This window comes from Bombina bombina, chromosome 3, assembly GCF_027579735.1.
Source record: "Bombina bombina isolate aBomBom1 chromosome 3, aBomBom1.pri, whole genome shotgun sequence".
In the NCBI taxonomy this organism is placed as follows: Eukaryota; Metazoa; Chordata; class Amphibia; order Anura; family Bombinatoridae; genus Bombina; species Bombina bombina.
In genome coordinates this window covers 405,708,966-405,734,721 of record NC_069501.1, presented here as the reverse complement: position 1 = coordinate 405,734,721, position 25,756 = coordinate 405,708,966, and the positions used below count along the sequence as shown (strand labels likewise).

The following is a 25,756-nucleotide window of genomic DNA, read 5'->3' as shown; positions in this document are numbered from 1 at the left end:
TCCGCCTCTCGTTTTTACCCTCCCGTTTCATTCAGTGTCCTCTAGTGCAGTGTTTTTCAACCAGTGTGCCGTGGCACACTAGTGTGCCGTGAGAGATCCTCAGGTGTGCCACGGCAGACTGACAACAGTGTGACATATTTTTTAAACTTTGCTTTTTTTTACTCCCAGTGCAGGGGTAGTTTGTAGGAGGCATGGCATAACAGCACAATACATACAGTATGTGTGTGTTTGTGTGTATGTGTATATATATATGCTGTATTAGGCTACAATGTGTGATTTGTTTTAAATTTTAGGATGGTGGTGTGCCACAGGATTTTTTAATGTAAAAAAGTGTGCCACGGCAAAAAAAAAGGTTAAAAATCACTGCTCTAGTGCTTGGGTATATGTTTCCCACAAGTAAGGAATGAAGCCGTGGACTCTCCTTATATTAAGATGGAAAACATAAATTATTCTTACCAGATAATTTCCTTTCCATCTGTATGAGGAAAGTCCACGGCCCTTGCATGTTTTCTCTGTTGGGTGGACCAAAATTATATATTTTTTTTGTTCTTCTGGCACCATTTATACCCTGATATTTCTCCTACTGTTTCTTGTTCCCTCGGCAGAATGACTGGGGGAAGAGGGGAGTGGGGGAGGTATTTAAGCCTTTGGCTGGGGTGTGTCTGCCTCCTCCTGGTGGCAAGGTTCAGTATTCCCACAAGTAAGGAATGAAGCCGTGGACTCTCCTCATACAGATGGAAAGGAAATGATCTTTTAAGCATAATTTATGTTTTTTTGTTTTTTTTCTTTCAAACTTTGGCATATATTGGTGGTAAAATGGATGCATGAAAAGAGTCAAAATACCCCAAGTTTAATACCTTAGGTTGTCTTCTTTTTAAAAAATATGTACATGTGAAGGGTTATTCAGGGATTCCTGACAGATATCAGTGTTCCAATGTAGCTATTGCTAATTTTGAAGAAAAAAAATTTTGTACTTATTGCCCTATAACTTGCAAAAACATGTAAACATTGGGTATTTCTAAACTCAGGACAAAATGTAGAAACTATTTAGCATCAGTGTTTTTTGGTGGTTGCAGATTTTGGGGGTCAAAGTTAGAAAAAGTGTGTTTTTTTTTTCCTCATATTTTATCTTTATTTTTTTTTTAAAGTAAATTATAAGATATGATGAAAATAATGGTATCTTTAAAAAGTCCATTTAATGGCGAGAAAAACGGTATATAATATGTGTGGGTACAGTAAATGAGGAAAATTACAGCTAAACACAAACACTGCAGAAATGTGTAAATATCCTTGGTCCCAAAAGGTCAACAAATGGAAAAGTGGTCTGGTCACTAAGGGGTTAAAATCTCTTCCATTTCCCATGATCCTCAGTCATTTCTTTTGTTTCCTTGATGAGGAGTGAGGTGAAATTGAAGTGCAGATCTACTCATTGTTATTGAAAGGGGATCCTCTAACTGATCTGAGGCCCAGGCAGTGAAATTTATTTTCTCAGTAATGTCGCAGGCCTCCCAGGTGACAGGTAGACTTGTCAACCAATCCCCTGGTCTACAGTGATCTGCTCCTTTTGGATGTACAGCCCTCTCCAGGTTAAATGTGTACTTCTCCACCAATCACCTAGATTGTAGATGCTGTTACTGATTTAGATCCCTGGAAGCGAATTGCTGCAGCTGAGGTAAGCACAGTATACCGAGGTGCTGAGAGGCGAGTACCTGTACCTTTATAGCCCACCGGCTATTAGTATGAATATGCTTCATATAGTCTGGGTACATATATTTATACGCCATACACCTTATACTAGCAGTTTATAGTGCATTTAAAATTTAGCACGCTCAGATGTTGCTTCTGAGCTATGCACAGTATGTTTTACTTCACCTGCTCTAAACTTCTACTTGTTACCTTTGAGTTTTTGGCTTAAGTGCTTATCGGTAGTGCAGGTGCACTAATGGTTAACTGTTTTAGCGTAGTTTTTAGCGCTCCTTTTCTGTGTTTTAATCCCATCTGTTCCAGTGTTACTGTAACATTTGCAGTGTGTATCTATGTAAGCCTTTTTACTATTTTACAGTTTTTCAGGCGCTTATTTAAACAGTACCTTCTGTATATTGTTATTTACTTCTTGAGGGATAATCAATTTTACATTGTACCTTTTCTTCCCATCGGGGTTAACTATTTGTGTGCTTCATACTGGTTATTTGCTTCAGTTTTTTACTGATACTTAAAGGGACAGTCTACACCAGAATTTTTATTGTTTAAAAAGATAGATAATCTCTTTATTACCCATTCCCTAGTTTTGCACAACCAACACAGTTATATAAATACACTTTTTACCTCTGTGATTACCTTGTATCTAAGTCTCTGCAAACTGCCCCCTTATTTCAGTTCTTTTAACAGATATCCATTTTAGCCAATCAGAGCTGGCTCACCTGAACTCCACGTGTGTGAGCACAGTGTTATCTATATGACACACATGAATTAACACCCTCTAGTGGTGAAAAACTGTCAAAATGCCCTGAGAGAAGAGGCAGCCATCAAGGGCTTAGATATTAGCATATGAACCTCCTAGGTTTAGCTTTCAACTAAGAATACCAAGAGAACAAAGCAACATTTTTAATAAAAGTAAATTGGAAAATTGTTTAAAATTACATTCTCTATCTGAATCATGAAAGTTTATTTTGGACTAGACTGTCCCTTTAAGCCATTTCCTCACTGGTACTAAGGAGCAAACTGGCACGATTCAGGCCTCTGGTCCATCAGTTGATCATTAAGAAGAGAAATCCTCTTACTTTAACTCCTCCCAGTTTGTGTTTGCCTGTAGGGATCCTCAGCTGTGTCCTGCTCAGCTTTGTACCTCACGTGTTGAGTCTATTGCTAATCCTAAACAGGGTTTTACTGTGCCTCTGATTTTTACCCTATCAAAGTTGCTCACAAAACTGTTCATCTGCACTTTCTCCAAAACTTAAAGGGATGTTAAACCTAAAATATGTTCATTCAGATAGAGAATACAATTTAAAAAAAGTTTCCAATTTACTTATATTATAACATTTTCTTTGTTCTCATGTTATTCTTTGTTGAAGAGATACGTAGGTAGAGGTAGTATCCACATGCCTGAAGCATTACATGACAGGGAAGCGCTCTGGCTAATGTATAACGTTGTTTCAAAACTCCTGCCATTATATTGCTGCAGACACGTGCACACTCCTGAACTTACCTTCCTGCTTTTCAAGAATTACAAGAAAATGAAGAAAATTTGATAAAAGTAAATTGGAAAGTTGTTTAAATTTGTATGCTCTATCTGAATCATGAAAGAAAAAAATTGGGTTTTATGTCCCTTATTAAAAATGATATTCACTCTGCTATCAGTGAGTATCTATGTTTCTTGCCTCCAGCTGTTAAGCGCAGACATCTGCAAGGATTTGAAGGTGGTCATTCTTTGGTTTTTAGCTCATCAGAAACTTCACTTATTAGGAGCCACTCTAAGTTACCTATTAATGATAGGGGTGTCTCTGACCTGAATGACTTTTATTCGGAGGATAGTTTCTGAGTCTCAGGACCCTGCTGCTGTGGCAGAGGATGTGTCCTTTAATTCTAGGCTTGAGCATATTCATGCCTTATTGCGGGAAGTTTTAATTGCTTTAGAGGTAGAGGATTGTCCTGCAACTGTCAAAGCTACCTGTTAAGAGGATTGATATATTCTTTAAGGCAGCTCCTAAGAAGCGTTCCTCTTTTCCTGTGCCTGATTAAGTTTCTGAAATTATTTTGAAGGAATGGCAGGTATTCCTTTGCTTACATATACCAAATTTAAATCTGTTTCATCCCTTCTGTTTATACAGAGATTTGGGAAACTGTTTCTAAGGTAGATGCAGCTATTTCCACTTTGGCCAGGCATGACACTATTCTTTTGGAATACAGGGAGTGCAGAGTTATTAGGCAAATGAGTATTTTGACCACATCATCCTCTTTATGCATGTTATCTTACTCCAAGCTGTATAGGCTCGAAAGCCTACTATCAATTAAGCATATTAGGTGATGTGCATCTCTGTAATGAGAAGGGGTGTGGTCTAATGACATCAACACCCTATATCAGGTGTGCATAATTATTAGGCAACTTCCTTTCCTTTGGCAAAATGGGTCAAAAGAAGGACTTGACAGGCTCAGAAAAGTCAAAAATAGTGAGATATCTTGCAGAGGGATGCAGCACTCTTAAAATTGCAAAGCTTCTGAAGCGTGATCATCGAACAAACAAGCGTTTCATTCAAAATAGTCAACAGGGTCGCAAGAAGCGTGTGGAAAAACCAAGGCGCAAAATATCTGCCCATGAACTGAGAAAAGTCAAGCGTGCAGCTGCCAAGATGCCACTTGCCAACAGTTTGGCCATATTTCAGAGCTTCAACATCACTGGAGTGCCCAAAAGCACAAGGTGTGCAATACTCAGAGACATGGCCAAGGTAAGAAAGGCTGAAAGACGACCACCACTGAACAAGACACACAAGCTGAAACGTCAAGACTGGGCCAAGAAATATCTCAAGACTGATTTTTCTAAGGTTTTATGGACTGATGAAATGAGAGTGAGTCTTGATGGGCCAGATAGATGGGCCCGTGACTGGATTGGTAAAGGGCAGAGAGCTCCAGTCCGACTCAGACGCCAGCAAGGTGGAGGTGGAGTACTGGTTTGGGCTGGTATCATCAAAGATGAGCTTATGGGGCCTTTTCGGGTTGAGGATGGAGTCAAGCTCAACTCCCAGTCCTACTGCCAGTTTCTGGAAGACACCTTCTTCAAGCAGTGGTACAGGAAGAAGTCTGCATCCTTCAAGAAAAACATGATTTTCATGCAGGACAATGCTCCATCACACGCGTCCAAGTACTCCACAGAGTGGCTGGCAAGAAAGGGTATAAAAGAAGAAATTTGAAATTACAGAGAAAAGCATACACTTGGGTTGCACTCCTAGGTCAAATTACGGAATAGTTGCAAATAATAATCACTTAGTTGCTGATCCAAGATTGCAATGTGGGAATAGGAATAGACACTACATTAAAATATAACTTTTATTGGGTTTTACAATTAAAATAGGAAAAATCATTAAAACCACACTTAAGTACCGACTGTAGTATATAGAAATATAATGAGCGAATTAATGGTTCAGTTAAGCAGTTATACCTGCTTGCATGCAAGCCTATTATACCTATCTACCGTTATACCTAACTTGTAAATTACCAGTAGTAGAGATCGGTTGGCTTGACACTCTATATTAATACGTGTTTGCGGGAATGGAGTATAGGGTAAGACCACTTTTATTTAGACAGGTAGTTAAACCGTGACTGATTGAATATTATCATATATGAGCTTAGTAGACTAGCGTTATGATGGCACGCAATATTGTGACTCAATTGAAATACCAGTCAGATGTGAGCTGTATGAGCTCAATATTGTTTAGCCGGTATGCACTACTATAGTGTTAACCCAAATTACTGTGAATAGTACGAGGTAAGTAAAGTGCCAGTCAGCTATTTGTGGCGTGGGCTCCAAATAGCTCAGCAGACATTAGCCGTGCGGCGTCTTAAGCAAATATAGTCACAGTCAGAAGTGAATAGCGTAAATTCAGTCGAAACTGAATGGACATACGTCGTGTAGTGTCTAGATCCAATACCTGTCACCCACTTAGTTCTCATATAGATTACTAGACTTAGTAAGGCAAGTGAAGTGCCGGTTAGTTATTTGTAGCATGGGCTCTAATAGAGCTAAATAAATGACAGCCGTGCGATGTTTAAATGGGTAAGGTATCAGTCAGGTGTGAGTGGCGTGGACTCAGTTGAAACTGAATTATATTAGTCGTGCCGTTTCTCGGCCAAACACGTCCTCACACACTCGGTTCTAATGTAAATTATTCACTTCAGCGTGCTGGGCTAGGGTCCCATACATTCACTCTCAAACACACTTATAAATTTATGCAGGATAACTCAGATAACTGAAATTGTAATTTCGTGATAAATCTTGATAAAGGAGAGAGTTACTCCATCTAATGACTACAGTAAAAGTTCGGTAGCTTAAGGCTAATCTAAAACACAGGAGCTCCTAGGACTCCTCACCAATGCCCTAACGTCCCTAACATGTTTCGCCACTTAGCGTGGCTTTTTCAAAGGTGAACGCGCCGCTCAGTAGTCGGCTATTTAAGGCTGCTTAGAATCACACCCACAAAAGGCGTGCATACACCTTCTGACCTATCAAAGACGCTTGAGGTGTATGTGTCATAATGAGGAGGGGATTAGCAGGATAGTCACTGTGATAGTTAACTGTTAAATGGCTGAGTACAATAAAAAAGCACTTTTATTGACTATCAAATTAATAGCAAACATTTGCATTATTGTGGACAGCTTCAGACGAATAGAGAATACTTAGATTAAAAGTTAGATAAACATTTGAAATTACGTGACGTTAGTGTTTACCAACGGCACATTGCATAGTGTATATCTTTTGCCATTTAAACGTATGTTGAATCATGCTTTTTTAAGCTCTGTGTCCATGTATTGCAATCCTATGTGTAAGTGCATTTGCTAGCTCTATGAATCTGGAACCTCCTGATACCCAATCAGGAGAGAAACAGAAATAGTTAGATGTACATCTCTCGAACACTTAATTACGTTTATTATAATATTATAGATTATGGTGTTACCAGCGAAGATTGATGAAGGAAATGTGGTGTTGGTGTGCTATTATTGTGTGACAGTAAACAAAATTGACGATTCGTTTAAAATTTACTATGTGCGGTCATTTTATATTGTGAGTAGTGTCAGGGTTGCCTAAGATTATAATCGTGTGATTCAAAAAGAATTATTATTTAGTAGTAAAGGCCTTATGTGTTGTATATATACGTGAGTGTTAAAGTGAATACTGTCTCAATTTATTGTGACATTTACAAAACTTGAGATATTATTTGCGTCAAACATAGTGTGCATTGTAAAGGAAACTTTTGAGGGTGATGTACAATAAGACAATTGTAACATTAAATTGTGCTCAGTGTTAAGATAGGGAAAAGGAAGATTGTGATCTATGATTCCTGAAACTATTGGGTTCATTGTATGAATTGAAGTTAGAGAGATAAGAGAGTACATAGAGTGTCGCTCATAATTATTACATATAGGAATATTAGGGATCCTATCAACAGCGTTTATTGATTTTGTTACAGAGTCATTTGGGTATTGTTCTCTATAGGTTTTAAATCTTAGTTGCTTATTTAAAGCATTATGTGATGTTATACTTGGCTTCAAATCCACTTTAAATTCTGTAAATTACAGAAATGAAACAAAGTTGTTATATTCATTTAGTCCATATGGTTGGACCGTATTGAGTAAAAATATCCATTTGCTTTCTGCTTGTAGCAGGATGTTTTCTAAATTACCTCCTCGTACTCCTAGTTGTATTTTTTCAATGCCAAAGCATTTGAGTTCGGATTGTTTGGAATGATGATTTTTAAGGAAGTGACGTGCTACAGAAGTCAGATTTTTGCCTTCTTGAAGGTCTTTGCTTGCATTTTTTATGTTCCTCAGATGTTCTTGTAAACGTGTTCTGATCTTTCTTGTTGTCATGCCTACGTAGGTTTTATTGCATTGACATTGGAGGGCATAAACAACTCCTTCTGTGTGGCAATTGATGTATGATTTGATTTTGTGTGTTTTTTGAAAACGATCACGAATTTCTTCTTTTTTCAGCATGAAACTGCATGTGCTGCATGTGCCGCATTTATATGAGCCCTTCTTAAATGCTCCTTTGGTTTTGGGTCCTTGTAGGTGACTTGGGCTGATTAAATCCTTCAGATTGCGTGTTCTCCTAAAGCCTGTTTGAATTCTATCACCCATAATGTGTGATAATATGGGGTCCGACGTTAATATGTGCCAGTTTTTTTGTAGAATGTCCACTACTTGTGTACTCTTGGGATTGTAGGTTGAAATAAATCTTATTTCTTGTTTTTTGGATTTGTTTTGCTTCTTTAACAAATCGTGTCTGAGAGTATTTTTCGCTCTGAATTCAGCTTTTTTAATGGACTTACGACTATAACCTCTGGCAATTAGTCTTTCTTTCACTTCTTTAGCTCTTTGTTTGTAATTTTCTTCAGTGGAGCAATTACGTCTCATTCGCAAGAATTCACCCACTGGAAGGGCTTTGATTGTATCAGGAGCATGTGCACTTGTGCTATGAAGCAGGCTATTTGTGGCTGTCTTTTTGCGGTGGACATCTGTTTCCAGCATACCAGTTTGAGTTTTGATGATTTGGAGATCTAAGAAGTTAATCTTTGCTAGATCCGCTTCATACGTTAATTTAATGTTCAGTTTGTTGGAATTTAGTTTTGCCATGAATTCGTCAAGTTCGTTTTTAGTGCCCTCCCACAAGAAGAGCACATCGTCAATGTACCTAATCCATAGGGGGATTCTATTCAGATCTTCAGTATTATCATCTGAGAAAACATATTTTTGCTCCCACCAGCCGAGAAAAAGGTTGGCATAGGTGGGAGCGCATGCAGTGCCCATGGCGGTACCTCTTGTTTGGAGGTAAAAGCCATTATTGAATGTGAAGAAGTTATGAGTCAAAATGAATTGTAACAATTGTAAGACAAAATCATCATGAGCAGGGTCTTCCTCAGAGCTCATTGACAGAAACCACTTCACAGCTTGAATGCCTAGTTCATGATTTATACATGTATAGAGTGATTCCACGTCCGCTGTCACTAACCATGTAGTGGAGGTGAGATGTACATTTTCTAGTTGAACCAGGACATCCGTTGTATCTTGTACATAGGACGGTAGTTGAGGGAGAAAGTTCCTTAATCTATAGTCCAGATATTTACTCGCTTTCTCAGTGAGACTATGTATGCCGGAGACAATTGGACGACCGGGAGGATGTTTTTTGTTTTTGTGTATTTTAGGAATTAGGTAGAAGGTTGCTACCGTTGGATTGGTGACTTTCAGGAATTGAAATTCCTTGCTTGTAATGATATTGTCATATCTGGCCATATCTAGAATATTCATGTATTCATGGAGATACATTTGATTGGGATTGAATGCCAGTTTCTTGTAGCAGGATGTATCTTTTAGTTGTTTATCAGTTTCTGTTTTGTACATATTGATTGGCCATAATACAATATTCCCTCCCTTGTGGGAGTTTCGAATGATAACATCATCCCAGTTTTTAATTTCATTCAATGCTTTTAATTCATTTTTGCTCATATTATATGTTGTTGGTTTGTCTGATAATTTGTTTATCTCTTCACAAACCACATCTGTGAATGTTTGTAATTGAGCGCATTGACTTAGTTTGGGCATGAAAGTAGATTTATTGGTTATCTTGTCTCTCCATTTGGCTACTTTAGTTAAATCTGGATTTGAATCTATTTGTGGACTATGTTCACTTAGTAAGGATTCTAGGGTTTCCAATGTATTCATCTCCTCTTCAGACCAGATGTGTTCCAAAGCTGGTTCAGGTGATTTTGATTTTCCACAGTAGAATCTTTTTAGTGCTATTTTGCGGACAAAAAGATGAACATCTTTGATGGTTTCGAATTTGTCCAAGTTTGGGGTGGGACAGAATGACATTCCTTTAGAAAGTATGGATATGTGTGCTTCCGATAGTAATTTCTGAGATAGGTTTATTATTCTCAGTGAGTCAGTCTCATTTGTGAGAAGGGACTTGGAGCTTTTTGATAGGGTTTCCAATTCTTTTTGTTTGTTTTGTTCGTAGTTTGGCTTCTGTTTTGCCTTTTTGGTCTGCTCCCTGCCTCTTCTGGTGTGTCTGTGTGTGAAGAGGCACCTGCTCCTAAAAAATCCTTTCTCTTTCCTCTTGTAATTCTGGACTTAACTTCGGGGTTGGGTGTTTGAGGTTCTGTATCTGACTCTTGGGTTTCAGATTCTTCCCCTTCTGTATCGGAGACATCACATTGCACTAGATTAACTTGTGATGATTTTACTCTATTAAAGTTAGTTCTAGTTTTCCATTTATAAACTTTCTTGTTCTCATAGTCAGTTTTGTCCCTGTTTAGTTTCCCTTGTTTTGTCTGTTTGATTTCATTCTCGTATTTATCTAACTCCTTCTGATATTGTTTGTATGTTTGTTCAAAATCTGTGAGTGATTCAAATTCCTGTAGCTGTGTATTTAGGTCCTGAACTTGTGTTTCCAAAAGATCATATTCTTCCTTATCATGTTTAATTAAGATTTTCATTAATTTGGTTGAGCATTCAGATAATGCATCTTCCCATTCAATATTGTGTTGTGGATTTCGGAACTCAAATGCCGGGAACAGCTGTATTCGCAGCCCTCTTGGAATTAAATGTAGTTCTATATATTTTTCAAAAAAGTGGTGGTTCCACCACAGTTTATCTTGTTTGAACATCAATTTATGTATATCCTTAAGGGCTGAATTCATTTTATCCTGTATATTGAGTACATTTGTTGTTGGATTTTTAAATACGTCATTGAGGTCAGTTTCTCTTTTACGTTGTCTTGATAATCTATCCTGTTCCCACTTGGATGACATAGTGAATAGATATGTAATGTGGGATAAAGATATATCCTTTACTGTGTGCTCTATTGGTGGAAAGCCTGAGAATCAGGTATTTTAATTCGTTTAATTTGAAAAAGTTACCAATGGCACTACCTATGTGTGATAGACCTATTAATATCTTCAATTATGCCACTATAGTACGGCAAGATGTGGGTGCATTGTGTATGAATATGAGTATTGAAATTACAGAGAAAAGCATACACTTGGGTTGCACTCCTAGGTCAAATTACGGAATAGTTGCAAATAATAATCACTTAGTTGCTGATCCAAGATTGCAATGTGGGAATAGGAATAGACACTACATTAAAATATAACTTTTATTGGGTTTTACAATTAAAATAGGAAAAATCATTAAAACCACACTTAAGTACCGACTGTAGTATATAGAAATATAATGAGCGAATTAATGGTTCAGTTAAGCAGTTATACCTGCTTGCATGCAAGCCTATTATACCTATCTACCGTTATACCTAACTTGTAAATTACCAGTAGTAGAGATCGGTTGGCTTGACACTCTATATTAATACGTGTTTGCGGGAATGGAGTATAGGGTAAGACCACTTTTATTTAGACAGGTAGTTAAACCGTGACTGATTGAATATTATCATATATGAGCTTAGTAGACTAGCGTTATGATGGCACGCAATATTGTGACTCAATTGAAATACCAGTCAGATGTGAGCTGTATGAGCTCAATATTGTTTAGCTGGTATGCACTACTATAGTGTTAACCCAAATTACTGTGAATAGTACGAGGTAAGTAAAGTGCCAGTCAGCTATTTGTGGCGTGGGCTCCAAATAGCTCAGCAGACATTAGCCGTGCGGCGTCTTAAGCAAATATAGTCACAGTCAGAAGTGAATAGCGTAAAGCGTAAATTCAGTCGATTTTCATGCAGGACAATGCTCCATCACACGCGTCCAAGTACTCCACAGAGTGGCTGGCAAGAAAGGGTATAAAAGAAGAAAATCTAATGACATGGCCTCCTTGTTCACCTGATCTGAACCCCATTGAGAACCTGTGGTCCATCATCAAATGTGAGATTTACAAGGAGGGAAAACAGTACACCTCTTTGAACAGTGTCTGGGAGGCTGTGGTTGCTGCTGCACGCAATGTTGATGGTGAACAGATCAAAACACTGACAGAATCCATGGATGGCAGGCTTTTGAGTGTCCTTGTAAAGAAAGGTGGCTATATTGGTCACTGATTTGTTTTTGTTTTGTTTTTGAATGTCAGAAATGTATATTTGTGAATGTTGAGATGTTATATTGGTTTCACTGGTAAAAATAAATAATTGAAATGGGTATATATATTTGTTTTTTGTTAAGTTGCCTAATAATTATGCACAGTAATAGTCACCTGCACACACAGATATCCCCCTAAAATAGCTGTAACTAAAAACAAATTAAAAACTACTTCCAAAACTATTTAGCTTTGATATTAATGAGTTTTTTGGGTTCATTGAGAACATGGTTGTTGTTCAATAATAAAATTAATCCTCAAAAATACAACTTGCCTAATAATTCTGCACTCCCTGTATAAATCCTATTTTAAGGATCCTTTAGATAGAAAACTTGAATGTTTTCAAAAGCAATCTTTTAGCTTGCATGTTTTATGTTTAGACCTGCAGTCAGTGTAGCCTGCGTCACTGTTGCCACTGCTGTTTTGTGTGATCTTTTAGAACTTGTTTCTGGGGAAACTACTACTGGATGAGATTCAGGATTGCATTAATCTCCTAAGAACAGCAAATTCCTTTATTTGTGATGTAGCGGTGGAAATAATTTGCATTAATGCTAAGAATGCTGCATTCACTGTTTTAGCTAGACAAGCTTTGTGGCCTTAAGGGACATGATGCCCAAAATATTTATTTCATGATTCACATAGAGAATACAATTTTAACCCCTTAAGGATCAGCGACGTACCCTGTATGTCACTGGCCTTTTTTTGGGACTTGATTGTTTTATAGCGCGGTCTTGCCACCAGCGTGGAGACTGCTCTATTCCACAAAGCCTGCTGGAGGGAGGGCAATAAGTGTTCTTGCTAGACTTGTGCTATTATGTCCTGAAAAAATCCTTAACGACCAGTGACATACAGGGTACATTGTGGTCATTAAGGGGTTAAACAACTTTCCAATTTACTTCTGTTATCTATTTTGCTTCATTCTCTTTGTATAATTTGTTGAATTCACATGGGTGAACCCAGATAACATGAAGCATATATGTGCAGCAACCAATCAGCAGCTCCTAAGCCTACCTAGGTATGCTTTTCAACAAAGAATACCAAGAAACTAAAACAAATTAGATAATAGAGATCATTTGGAAAGGTGTTTGAAATTTTATTCTCTCTCTGAATCATCATATTTTTTTTTTTCTGTAGCTTCTTACTTGCATGATATTTTAGTTCAGGCTCCTTTTCATATGGCTGTGTCTAACACTCAGATTGTGCTTCAGAGTCAAAGTTGGAAAATAAATCTCCTAAAAAGTTTTTTAACTCCTCAAACCTGTGAGTTACTTTCTGGGTTTAAAGTGAAGGTTAAGTTTCAACATTTGCAAGACATGAATGCATTTGTTACTATTACCCTAACTTAATCGCTGTTTTTTTATTTTTATTTTTTTATTTCTAGAATTATAACTCCCTACCGTTGCGATGCCTAACTCCTCCCACATACTACTTCCTGATATCCTTGTATTTGATGTAGTATAGAGCGGTCCCACCCGCTTTCTATGTCTGCCTAAAGCGCTTTCACAAAGCTCTGTCAAACAGCGCATGCGCCAATATCTCTGTCTTCTGCGCAAGCGAGATAAGTGATGTGCTTCTCCATATCGGATCAGTTCCTAACAAGGCAATTATGTCTTATTGGGATTCCTAGATAGTGCCAATACGCAATATCGAATCGTGAGCGCGCGTGGATGCTGAGATGAAGGAGAAAACAATAGCGCATGCGCACAGGGTCAAGTAGGCTGATGACGTGCACTGACGGCCGCCTAACGGCCAGAATTATGGGTTGGATTCGTGTACATTCACAAATTGATCAATAATGGTGATAACTTTTAGTTTTAATTATATTTATAACGAATCATGAATGAAAGTCACATTGATTTTGTAAAACGAATGATATCCTGGATCGACATAAAGGTAAGTTTACTTTCACTTTAATAATAGATTCAGTGACTGTTTTTGTCTCTGACAGATTAGTGAAACTACAACAGTCATGTGCCCTTCTGCACCTGAATCCTCTCCATTCCATTGCTCCATGTATTAAAGTTGGGGGTCTTAATTGCAGATGCTGAATCAATGGAATGAGGACCACAAGGATCTGTCTCAGGATTCTGTTAGATCACAAAAAAAGACAGTACCTGACTTAGTGGCAGACTCAACAGTCCTTGGTTCAGGGAGCCTCCGTTCTTCAACCAGTGTGAATAGTAATATCCACAGAAGCCAGCCTGTTAGTTTGTGGTGTAGTCTGTGGGTCTCAGAGAGCACATGGAGTTTGTGCAGAATTCCAGGATATTGGTATCCTTGCCACCTGAAGAGACCAATCTTCAGGGCCCTCCAAAGTTGGCCTGACCTCGGAAACCAATCTTTTCTGAGAATCCAGTTAGACAACACAGCAGTGGCTTATGCGAATCATCAGGGAGTAACTCAGTTTCTTAACGATGAGGGAAGTGTCCCGTATCAGCAGTTAAGCAGAGCGCTATCATTGCAGGATTTCTGCATTCCAGAATCCAGGTGTGAGCAAATGGGAGGCAGACTTTTTCAGTCACCAATCTCTTCCCCCAGGGTATTGGTCTCTGAATCAATACGTTTTCAACCAAACTGTGTGATGTTAGAATCTGCCAGAGAGAGATCTCCTGGTTTCTCTTTGGAATCCCAAATTTACTTAGTATTGTGCCAGGTTTCAGGACCATTGCGCGATAGATGCCTAAGTGGTTCCTTGGTTGTTCAACCTGATTTAAATTGTTTCCTCTGATTGTGTTGCTATCCAGAGTGATAGCCAGAATCAAGCAGGAACTGGCCTTAGTAATTCTTATTACTCCGGCGTGGCGTCTCAGCATTTGGTTTGCTGATCTGGTGCAGATGTCCTCGTGCCCGCCTTAGAGTCTACCTCTAAGAAAAGATCTTCTCTCTCAAGGCCCTTTCTTTTATCAAGAACGCAAATCTCTGAATTTAACAGCATGGCGATTGAACGCTTAAAGGGACAGTCAAAATTAAACTTTCATGATTCACTTTCCAATTCACTTTTATCATCAAATTTGCTTTGTTCTCTTGGTATATTTTGTTTAAATCTAAACTTAGGTAGGTTTATATGCTAATTTCTAAGCCCTTGAACTCCACCTCTTATCTTAGTGCATTTGACAGTTTTTCACAGATAACATTATGCTCACGCCGGGGAGTTACTTATGAGAGGGCACTGATTGCCTAAAATGCAAGTCTGTCAAAAGAACTAAAATAAGGGTCAGTCTGCAGAGGTTTAGATACAAGGTAATCACAGAGGTAAAAAGTATATTAATATAACTGTGTTGGTTATGCAAAACTGGGTAATGGGTAATAAAGGGTTTATCTAACTTTTTAAACAATAAATATTTTGGAGTAGACTGTATCTTTAATGGGACATAAAACCCCAATTTTTTTCTTTCATGATTTAGATAGAACATACAATTTTACAACTTTCCAATTTACTTCTATTATCAATTTTGCTTCTATGTCTTAGTATCCTTTATTGAAAGAGCAGCGATGCACTACTGGGAGCTACCTGAACACATCAGTAAGCCAATTATAAGATATATGTGTGTGTGTAGCCACCAAGCAGCAGAGAGCTCCAAGCTCCTGAACCTACCTAGGTATGTTTTTCAATAACTACCGCCCCATCTCTCTACTCCCCTTCCGGCCAAAGTCATAGAGAAGTCCATTAACTTGCAACTTATTGTCCACATTGAGGCCAACCACACACTGGACCACTCCCAATCCGGTTTCAGAATCAACCACAGCAACGGGACCATCCTCGCTGCCATGCTCGACCGAGGAGAAACCACTGCCCTCATCCTCCTTGACCTCTCAGCAGCTTTCGACAATGTCGACCACAACACCCTCTGCACCCGCCTACACGACGCCGGCATCCGCAGCAAAGCCCTGGAATGGATCACCTCTTTCCTCAAGGGCAGGACCCAGAAAGTCAGACTCCCACCTTTCTCCTCCAAACCCACACCAGTCAACTGCAGTGTACCACAAGGCTCTTCGCTGAGCCCCACCCTCTTCAACATCTACATGGCCCCTCTCGCCGTCATCATCCAACGCCACAACTTCAACATCGTCTTCTACACCGACGACACCCAGTTAATCATCTAACTCACCCGAGATCTCGCCACCGCCAAAAAGAATATCCATGAAGGCCTGACAGCAGTCGCCGCCTGGATGAAGGACAACCGGGTCAAACTGAACACAGACAAAACCGAAGTCCTCCTCCTCGGACCCAATAAATCCGTATGGGACGACTTCTGGTGGCCCACAGCCCTCGGTCACCCTCCAACCCCAACCGGCCACGCACAAAATCTAGGCTTCATCCTGGACTCCTCACTCTCCATGGCTGACAAATCTATACCATTCCACATTCTCCACCTGCTACGAAAAATCTTCAAGTGGAACCCTACCGAAACAAGAAAACCCACGCCCTTGTCAGCAGCCTGTTGGACTACGGCAAAGCACTCTACGCCGGCTTCACCATCAAACTCCAAAAGAGACTCCAATTTATCCAGAAAGCCTCAGCCAGACTCATCCTCGACATTCCTCTCCAATGCCACATCACCGAACACCTAAGGAACCTTCACTGGCTCCCCATCAACAAGAGAATCACTTTCAAGCTCCTTACCCACGCGTTTAAGGCCCTACACAACATCGGACCAGAATACATAACCACCGCATAAATTTCTACACCCCGCCAGACAGCTCTAATCAGCCGACCAAGCACTCGCAGTCATCCCCTGCATCAGCAAATCCACAGCGGGCGGAAGATCCTTCTCCCACATGGCAGCAAAGACATGGAACACCCTCCCGATACACCTCAAACAATCCACCTCCCTTACAAAGTTCAGAAAGGACCTCAAAACCTGGCTCTTCGACTGAACGCCCATCCCCCCTCCTATCCTCTTTCCCTTAGCACCTTGAGACCCTCACGGGTGATTAGTTTGCACTCTATAAGTACCCAATATATAGAATATAGGATACCAGGAAAAAAAACAAACAAATTAGATAATAAAAGTAACTTCAAAAGTTGTTTAAAATTGTATTATTGTAGTCATAAAAGAACATTTGTGTTTTTCATGTCCCTTTTGTGGAGGGGGGATTAAATGTTGAGTATAGCAACCCTTTAAATCAGGGGTCGCCAACCTTTCAGACCTCAGGGACCACTGAACTCACAATTTTGAATCCCGTGGACCACTAACATTATTTTTTTTAAAAAGGTACAAACCTCTATAATGTATGTGTGTGTGTGTGTATGTATGTATATATGTGTGTGTATATATATATCACATATTGTACATATGTATAACCATAGCTAAGTTTATATTTACACATTTTTAAGAATTACTTTTTGGAATTATCTAACTGAATGACAGAACTGAGAGAATACTTCCAAATGACAGATGAAGGCTGAGTGCCAAATTTTGAGCTGGAAACAGAAAGGCAGACTGTGGGGAAAATTTTTTATTTTTAAAAGGAACACAAGACTTTCAAGTCACCTCCCCAGTTAGGAATTATTCAAAACTAGTTATGATCATGGACAGACATTGGAGTCATAAATTAAGTTTATATCAGAAAGCTCTCAATATGGATGTGAGCTAACCACGACTGATGTTACTGGCAGTTACTATAATACTGGTGGCATATGGCTGATCTGCTGGATGGCAGTTACTGGAAATCAGGTGGAATGGCTTTGTGCGCAGGAAAATTATTAGAATGAAAAATAATTAATATTTAATAAAAAAAAAAAAAAAAAAAAAAAAGATGGAGGGGAGGAAGACAAACATTGATGTAAATCCATCTGAAGGAATTAGGAAAACTATTACAAAGAGACAGGTAAAGGGAAGAAAATAAATGAAATATGAGAGAATTTTTTTTTTTTAGATTTTCTTTTTTATATACATTAATTCCAATATTTCAAGCCAGGTCTTTACCAACTTCTGCTGGATTTAGAATGGAAGCATCTTCCTCTGAGCAGAGCGCCAGGTGGGAGAAGTTAAAAATACAATCTAGCGACGCAAGTTGCGCAGTACTACACAACGTGTTTAGGGAGATTGTAATTTAACTCCTCCTCCATTGGTTTTCACTGATGTCCAGCCAGGCACTGTAGGGAGTTGCAGCGCAACGGATGTGACACCATCAGAGGAGATTCATTCCTGCTTGATAGTGTCAAGGACCACCAACATCTTCTCATGGACCACCAGTGGTCCATGGACCAATGGTTGGCAACCGCTGCTTTAAATAATGTGTACTGTTTATTTATAGATATTGAATGTTTTGTATCATTATTTCACTTTTTTGTATAATATTTATTTTAGTTGAAATATATTAATGTTCTCTTGTTATTAGGGTATCTTTGATAAGGATCCAACCCCCATGCGGATGAGAAGAAACAGCTTCACACCTCTATCAAGCTCTGACACAGTCAGACGACCACGGAATTACAGTGTTGGTAGTCGTCCCCTTGACTCGGTGGGGTATGATCGGTTCAGGATGGGCCCAGATGGGCCTGTCCACCCATTGAAACAAGTTAGTGTCTTTATAGGGTGTGCCTGTCTCCTATTTTCACTTGATCATGTAGTCCACCGCATGAGGAAACACTGTACTATTAATCATTTAAATTCATTAATCTTTTGTCTGTGTAATGTAAGGTTTCCTGCATATCTTCTATTTAAATATTTATTACATTCAAATATACTTATCACAAAGCTGAACGAGCTGCATGTCCATTTTGACTTATTAGCAACAGTAGCTCCATCTAGTGGTGGGTTCTTTTTATGTTTTAATGAATATGATCCTAGTTTCTAGTCTTCACCTATATTAATTTGTGCATATAGTTGCATACATTTTTGGCCTATTCCTTTATAAAATTTGCCTGTTTATTAGTCCATTAAGTCCTATTTTTACTGCTGGTTTTCATAATGTATGCAGCCTATGCCACATTGAAGAGAACATTGTAAAACATACCTCCTAAAATGTTTATGCTCTGAATATAAATTCCCTTTGGTTTTCCTTTACTCATTTCCTTCTGTATCTCTGATTTCTTCCCATGTCTTTTCCAAACAGCCTTCGGTGGAAAATTCTTGCATGTGAGTACTCTCTGTACTTGATTTTTCCTTTTTTTTTTTTTTTTTTTTTTTGGGTTTGCATTGAAAATATTGACCTAACTCTGTGTATTGACCTGATATGTAGCAATAAGTAATGAAGACAAATTATGTCTAGGCTGTCCCTCTCATCTGACACTCTCACTGAGCTTTCTTTCCTTTTTTCAGGCAATGAGAGTAAACAATAAATCAATATGTTGTCATGTTATCTGCCAGATGATGGTTTTAAGGGGACATTAAACACTAAATACATTTCCTTCTTAATACGGGGAGAGTCCACAGCTGCATTCATTACTTTTGGGAAATACAGAATCTGGCCACCAGGAGGAGGCAAAGACACCCCAGCCAAAGGATTAAATACCTCCCCCACTCCCCTCATCCCCCAGTCATTCTTTGCCTCTCGTCACAGGAGGTTGGCAGAGAAGTGTCGGAAGATTATGGAGGGTAGTACTCTTCGAGATGGGACTGGAGTTTTAAGTAGTCTTGTCAGCCTCTCAGTTAGAGCATTGATGAAAGTTAGAGTCGGGAGATGCAGGGAGGGGCTTTCTGCGAAACGATCCTGACTCGTATTACAGCTCCATAAGCAATCGGCGTTGAGTTTCGCATGCTTGCTTTTCTGCACTCAAGTCTATATCAGAAGCGCTGCTACAATCTGTCAAACTTGAAGGACCGTGTTGCTGTTCCACGGCATAGATTCCGGTAAGATTGTTTCAATTTTTTCATGCATATTAATGTTAGCAGTCTAAAAGGGTCTCAGTGGGACTCCTTTATCTTTATGGAATCAAGGGTAAATATCTCCTGAGGGGGATCTTTTGAACAGTGGGGATTTTAATCTTGTTTGTGACTCTGTCTGCTTATGTGTAGAGACGTTTTGAGGCTCATTGGGTATTACGGAACATACAGGTTAATTTTCGAGCTGTGCAGTTTTTATTACTCTGGCGCACTTTTCCTTAGCGGGAAAGTTCCTGCATGTGCACCATGTGACCGGTTGCAGTCACGTTTTCTTGTTTTTCCATTTCTGGATTCTTGACCAAGCGTCTGCGGAGAGGATCTATTTCTCTACCTGTCTGGGTCATAGGAAGTGGTGAGGGCCCCAGCCATTGGGGGTGTAAGGTGCTAATCTACTTAGTCTAGTTATGGGGGATTCTGATATGTTAACAGAGGTTTCCTCTGATTCAGATTTTGATACCTGCGTATATTGTGATGAGGACCGGGTATGCCAGCCCTCTCAATTATGTTCCGTATGCCGCAATAGAGTGTTCTCATCTTAAAATGTTAGAGAACAATGAGCCATCCGCCTCTGAGGATTCTGCATCCTGTGAGGTGTGTTCCCTGGAATCTTCTGTTCCTACACAGGCAGTTGTCCTGAATACGGTTACCGCTTCTCCTGAAGGAGGTTTATTTCCACCAGGTTACTATGCGGTTTCGCATGACCATATCTTTGGCTTTAGCGCACTTGCATTTTCCTTCCAGGCGAAGGCCTAATCCGTGTACTCCTACACAAGGTCCGGCATGTAAGAGGACGATGATGTCCGATCAGTCTTCTGGGGAAGCGGTGTCCTCTGAGGCTTCAGAGGTGCTACCTCCAGGGTCAGAGCCCCCAGATACTCTGATGGAGGCGAATTTTGCTTTTAAATTCAGAATGACTCGCCTGCGTGTACTTCTGCGAGAGGTTTTGGCGATGTTGGAGGTTCCCAGTTCTGATCTGTCAGCTGAATCTCAGTCTTCTGAATCGGACAGCAAACTTGTTTAGGCGACTGGAGGGGATAGTGATCTGATTCCTTATCGTCTCTATTTGTTATTTCTTTGTTTTTCTGTACCAGATTCCCAGTTCTAAGCTCTTGAGGAAAGATGTCGCATGACGGACTGTCGGTTTCACTTTCCTTTTGTCTATCACTTGTGTGCGCGTGCCTAATTTCTTTATAATCCGATTTAGGATAGATTTTATTTTCTTTACCTTTTAGAGCTCAAGATTGTTTTAAAATTTCTTCTTAGGAAGACTTTTCGCCTCTGGGTTTCTGGTACTAGCAATTTGCATCGTGATTGATGGAATCTTCTAGTGGAAGTTCCTTATACAAAAAAAAAAAATTTTTTTAAAAAAATTGTCTCTGGTCGGAGTGATGTTCCCTCGATTTGTCCAAGACTATGTTTAAGCTTTGGAGCTTATATTTGTTTCTGTTTAATATTCTCCGTTTTCTGGCTCTGCTAGAACTCTAGAATTTTCCGTTTGACCCTTGAACAGATATGTTGTATCCAAATATCGGGCTGGTCCTGGTTGGGTAATAGTTCTCTCTGTTCTTTTTGGGGTTTATTACAGATACTTGTGTATACTACATAACAGGCTGGACCTGTTTGGGTACTTTTTACCTCTCTTGTTGCTGCTTCTTAAGAGGGGTTTTTCTTGTTCCTTCGGTCCAGAGGAAGCCCTTTATTCTAGATGTCAGGCTGGTCCTTGTTTAAGTCATCTTGGTTGGGCATCCCATATTGGATCGTGTGCAGCCCATATGGCCTACGAGGGAATTCCCTGCTTAGCAAAGCTGATGATTTGGAGTTGGAATTCTCCTGATGGAAGGGGGGCGGATGGCTCCTTTTGGAGTCTTTTTCCCTGATTTTTTCACAAGGGTGAATGTTTGCCCCCTCTATTAGTAGGGGTTCTTTTGTTCTGGTGGGTTTTTATGCTCTCTATACAGAGCTTATTTAGTTTTCGTTTTGAGGGTTACTATACGGTTCTCCCTTCCCGTATTAAGGGAGATGGAGACTTTCCTTTCATCACGGACAGTTTTGTTTCAGTAAACTTGTTCTGATCCTAGAATCCTTGGGATCTAGGGGGTTTTCTGTTTATAGAGTATCCTGTTTCCCTGGATTCTGGTTGCTCCTGAATTTGGGCGTTTCTGGGTTTCTCCTTCGCTTGCTAGGAGTTTTTAAGGAATTTTTTCTTGTCCCTTCCATCCTTATGTTGGATTGGGATTGTAGTTCCTTGGGTAGGTGCCAGGGTGGGGGATGCTGTTTGATTTTTTCACACAGGAGTCTCTTTATGCCTTTTTTCGGGTTTAAGTACTCTATAGGCTTTCCCTACAATTTTCCTTCAGACCGTGGTTCTGAGGGAGTGTGATGTTTAGCCCAGTCCGATTCTTCGACTTGGCATTGTTGCTTCTCTATCTTCAGATGTTCATAGATTTCTGGATAGGGTGCTCCGGTATCCAGTATGTGGTATATGGTTCTCAGTTCTGGGAAAGTTACCTGTGGGGCGGTTTTGCCTTATCTCATGCATGGATGCGGGAGGGTGTATCTGGGATTACTTCTGCTTTTATCTAGGAATCTTTTGGCCTTTTCTTCTACTCTGAGGACCTAGTCTTCTGCATTTTTACCAGTTGGGGTTCTTTTTTAAGTAGATTTTTTTTTCTGTCTCTGAAAGTTCGGCACCATTTCTGGATACCCGAGAGGGGTTATTTCGGAGCTGTACTTTTTGTGGAATCCGATCTAGGCTCTTGGGCGTCCGTGCCTATCCCGGTTTTTGCCCTTAAGGACTCATGGTCAGGTATTCTTAATTATATCTCTGGATCTTTTAGGTTTGGGAAGTTTATTCTTCCTTGTTCCTTTCGACTATGTCACTCCTAGATTGACTCAGTCTGACAGGAACATGTGTCAGGGTATCTGATTACTCCTTTTTGTGCTACGACTTTGTTTTGTGGGTTGGTCTTTTCGAATTATGGGTGCTCCTCTTTATGGGGTTTGGCAGGGTCTTCGCCCTTGGTGTTCCGTGAGAGGGGGCTTTCTGAAAGATGTCAGTCCTTTTTCATCCGCTTGTAGCTGATCCCTAGTTATGATTTGGGATGGCGACCTTCCCTGTTTTAATGGGGGGCGGTGTTGGTCTCTCTTGTCCCTTTTCAAGGTTGCCCTGGTGATAGGGTTCCTTTAGTCGGTTCTTGGATGGACAGCTAGTTCTTATAGCCTGAGGGTTAGCCTGGCTGCCTTACGGACGTGCGGTTACAGGTTGTATCATCCGTCATTTTCTGCCCTGGTATGGGGGCTCCTAAGCAGATTCTAGATATCTATTTCTCTTCTGTTTCCGAAGTTCATAAACCTTTTTTACACTGATATTTCTCCTGCTGTTCCTTGTTCCCTCGGCAGAATGACTGGGGGATGAGGGGAATGGGGGAGGTAGTTAAGCCTTTGGCTGGGGGTTTGCCTCCTCCTGGTGGCCAGGTTTTGTATTTTGCAAAAGTAATAAATGCAGTTATAGACTCTCCCCGTACAGAAGGAAAGGAAATTATCTGGTAAGCATAATTTGTGTTTTTTTATAAGGATTGTATTGAGGTTATTCCCGCCCCTCTATAGTCATGGGTGCCGCCATGTTGAAATCTAGCTTTTATTCAATTCCAGTTTGCACATGTGCAGCAACTCTGCTTCAGATACCTGAAGTGAAACCTAGATTCTAAATTCTTGGAACTCGTTATTCGATGGTGGTGCATGAAACATATTTAGAGTTTAATGTCTCTTTAATAGTGTTTTCAATAAATATTAAAGGGATATGAAACCCAATATAGTTTTAATTATTGTATATACAAGAAAATATTTTGATAACATTTCATCTGGTGCTCAAATGAATTGTTCAAATGATTGCACTGTTCCCATTTAGATGTGTAAATGACACAACTGTGGTACACTAGTCGAAAATCCATGTGACCTTTCAAGGACCTGGACAAACAGACTAATTTCAAAATTCTCCTCTGCTATAAACTAACCATTTTGTTTTGCTGCTTAACATATCTTCAAAATGTCTTTCAAACTAGTTTGCTATAGCTGAAGTTGAAAGAAAAAAAAAACCCAACCAATTTTAATCACTCTTTTTTCTTTTCTTACTAGGGAGTCAGCCAACACCAATGGTTGTGATACCTTCATCTCTCTCCCTGCTGTTGTGTAATTACCATCTGGATGATGCAGCTATGGATTTCAACCTTTCCGCATATCAAAGATCTCTGTATGTGATCAACATCTGCAATAAACTTAATTTACAGGTAGAGAGGCATTTGGCTTCTGTCACCTGGCTTTGAAGCTAAGAAGGGATTCATATGAAACTTGCTAGACTCCAACTTAGTCCCATAGCAGCGTCATAGAAACCGTCCATGTTTCTTATTTACTAGAAGAATCCTACATTAAATATCAGTGACATATGAATGCATTTGTGTAAATAAACATTAACCATCATGCATTGATTACCCTTAAAGGGACACCATGCTCAAAACATTCACTGATATGAAGAAAGCAGCATTAAATTTGAACGTTAGCAGGAAGTTCATATAAGCCAGTCAGTTCCAGTGGGAAGTACCCATCACCCAATGAGCATTGGCAGGCATTTCAAATGTAAGCACCTTTTACTTGGCATTGTTACAGGCAAAAAAAATGCATGTTTAAATTATGCTCTTTCATATAACTAATAGAAAATGATTGTATACAATGTCCCTATAATACACAAGGCATTTATTTTGTGTTGCATTGCTGGTCACAGGCAGTGAAAAGATTAAGTTGCTGGTAGTTGCCCTCATTTTACAAGAATATTTTATGGCCATAGCCCTTTAGGTTTGTTAATCTTTATTTAAATAAAGTGTACTACAGAAGATGCTGATTGGTGAACTGCCACTCAGCCAGTATGGAGTCATGATGAGAAGTGCTGGTGTTGTCTTGCTGCTTACTGGCATTTCTCAGCCTGATGAGACGAGCAGGGACGTTTAGGAACATTTGTCTCATATGTTTATATATTGTCTATAACACACACATTATACTGTATAGGTGATGACTCTGTGTAAAGTCTTTCCACACTATTTATTTGTAATATTTTTTTACAGCCTATTAATTTCCTCATTTGAATTTTTAATCTGTTTTTTTATGTTGCAAAAACGTTAAACCTGCATAACATGAATACCCATCCCTTTCATATTGCAGACAAACATTTCCTTCATGCAAATTTTATTGGGCAATGTAACTGCAGATTTTACAGCAATGTATAGTTTGGGCTTGCAAGCTAAAAAAGACAGCCTATTAATTTCCTTATTTGTATTTTTTACCTGTTTTTGTATGTTGTAAAATTTAACACATGCATAACATGAATACCCATACACTTTCATGTTGCTGAGAAAAAAATTCTTTACTTGATCCAGTATATGTAAATTTTATTGTGTGAAGTCGTTGCAGATTCTAAAGAGATTTATTATTTGGTCTTATGGGCTATAAAATGACAGCGTTATACATCTTCTAGCCTTTGTAAAACACAGGGCAGAAGACTTCTATAATGTGTTGTGTTTTTTTTTTATATATATAAATTATGATTTTTAAAGGGAAAAAAAAGTCTAAAAGATAAAAAAGGCAGATTTTTTTTTTAAATTGTATCTAATTTTGTTGAAACTTTTGTATAAATGGCTTTCTTTTGTGATTCATAAGTTCTACATCAGCCTTTTTGTTATAAAGTGATTGCTCAATCAGTGTGGGAGCTTATTTATATCTGTCCTAAATGACCATTGCAGATTAGATAAATATACTAAAAAGTATTTTTTCCCTATGGTATTTCCCTAGAGTCTAGACCAGTGCTTTCCAAACTGTGTGTTGTGATACATTAGTGTGTAGGTGTGTCCCTGCTTCAGCACAAATTTTTTTTAATTAAATTTTTTTTCAGACTTTCCGCCTACCGGCTATGCATATCACATGGTTGACACGTGATTGATACCTAGTGGGTCACAGATAATCTTAACCTATTGGTGCAGCTCAGTGGGAACTGAAACTATTCCCATTGGTGGCACATTGGCTCGTGACTGCACATGTAGTCTTCTCAATCGGCTCGTGACTGCATATGTAGTCAGTGAGTGGGATAGCAGTGT

The 25,756-nt window shown here is 39.3% G+C and overlaps 1 protein-coding gene across 2 annotated transcripts in view; it reads left to right on the top strand.

The window, feature by feature from the left end:
* Positions 1–25,363, top strand: part of PFKFB2 (6-phosphofructo-2-kinase/fructose-2,6-biphosphatase 2) — a 137,595-nt gene extending 112,232 nt beyond the window's left edge. The window contains exons 15-17 of one of the 2 annotated variants that reach the window (XM_053706582.1): positions 18,130–18,309; positions 18,847–18,869; positions 23,751–25,363. In XM_053706582.1, coding sequence (XP_053562557.1) covers positions 18,130–18,309; positions 18,847–18,869; positions 23,751–23,808 — 261 coding nt within the window. In that variant the 3' untranslated portion in view covers positions 23,809–25,363. The remainder of the gene's footprint in view (positions 1–18,129; positions 18,310–18,846; positions 18,870–23,750) is intronic. The other variant, XM_053706583.1, reaches the window with a different exon arrangement.
* The last annotated feature ends 393 nt before the right edge of the window (positions 25,364–25,756 follow it).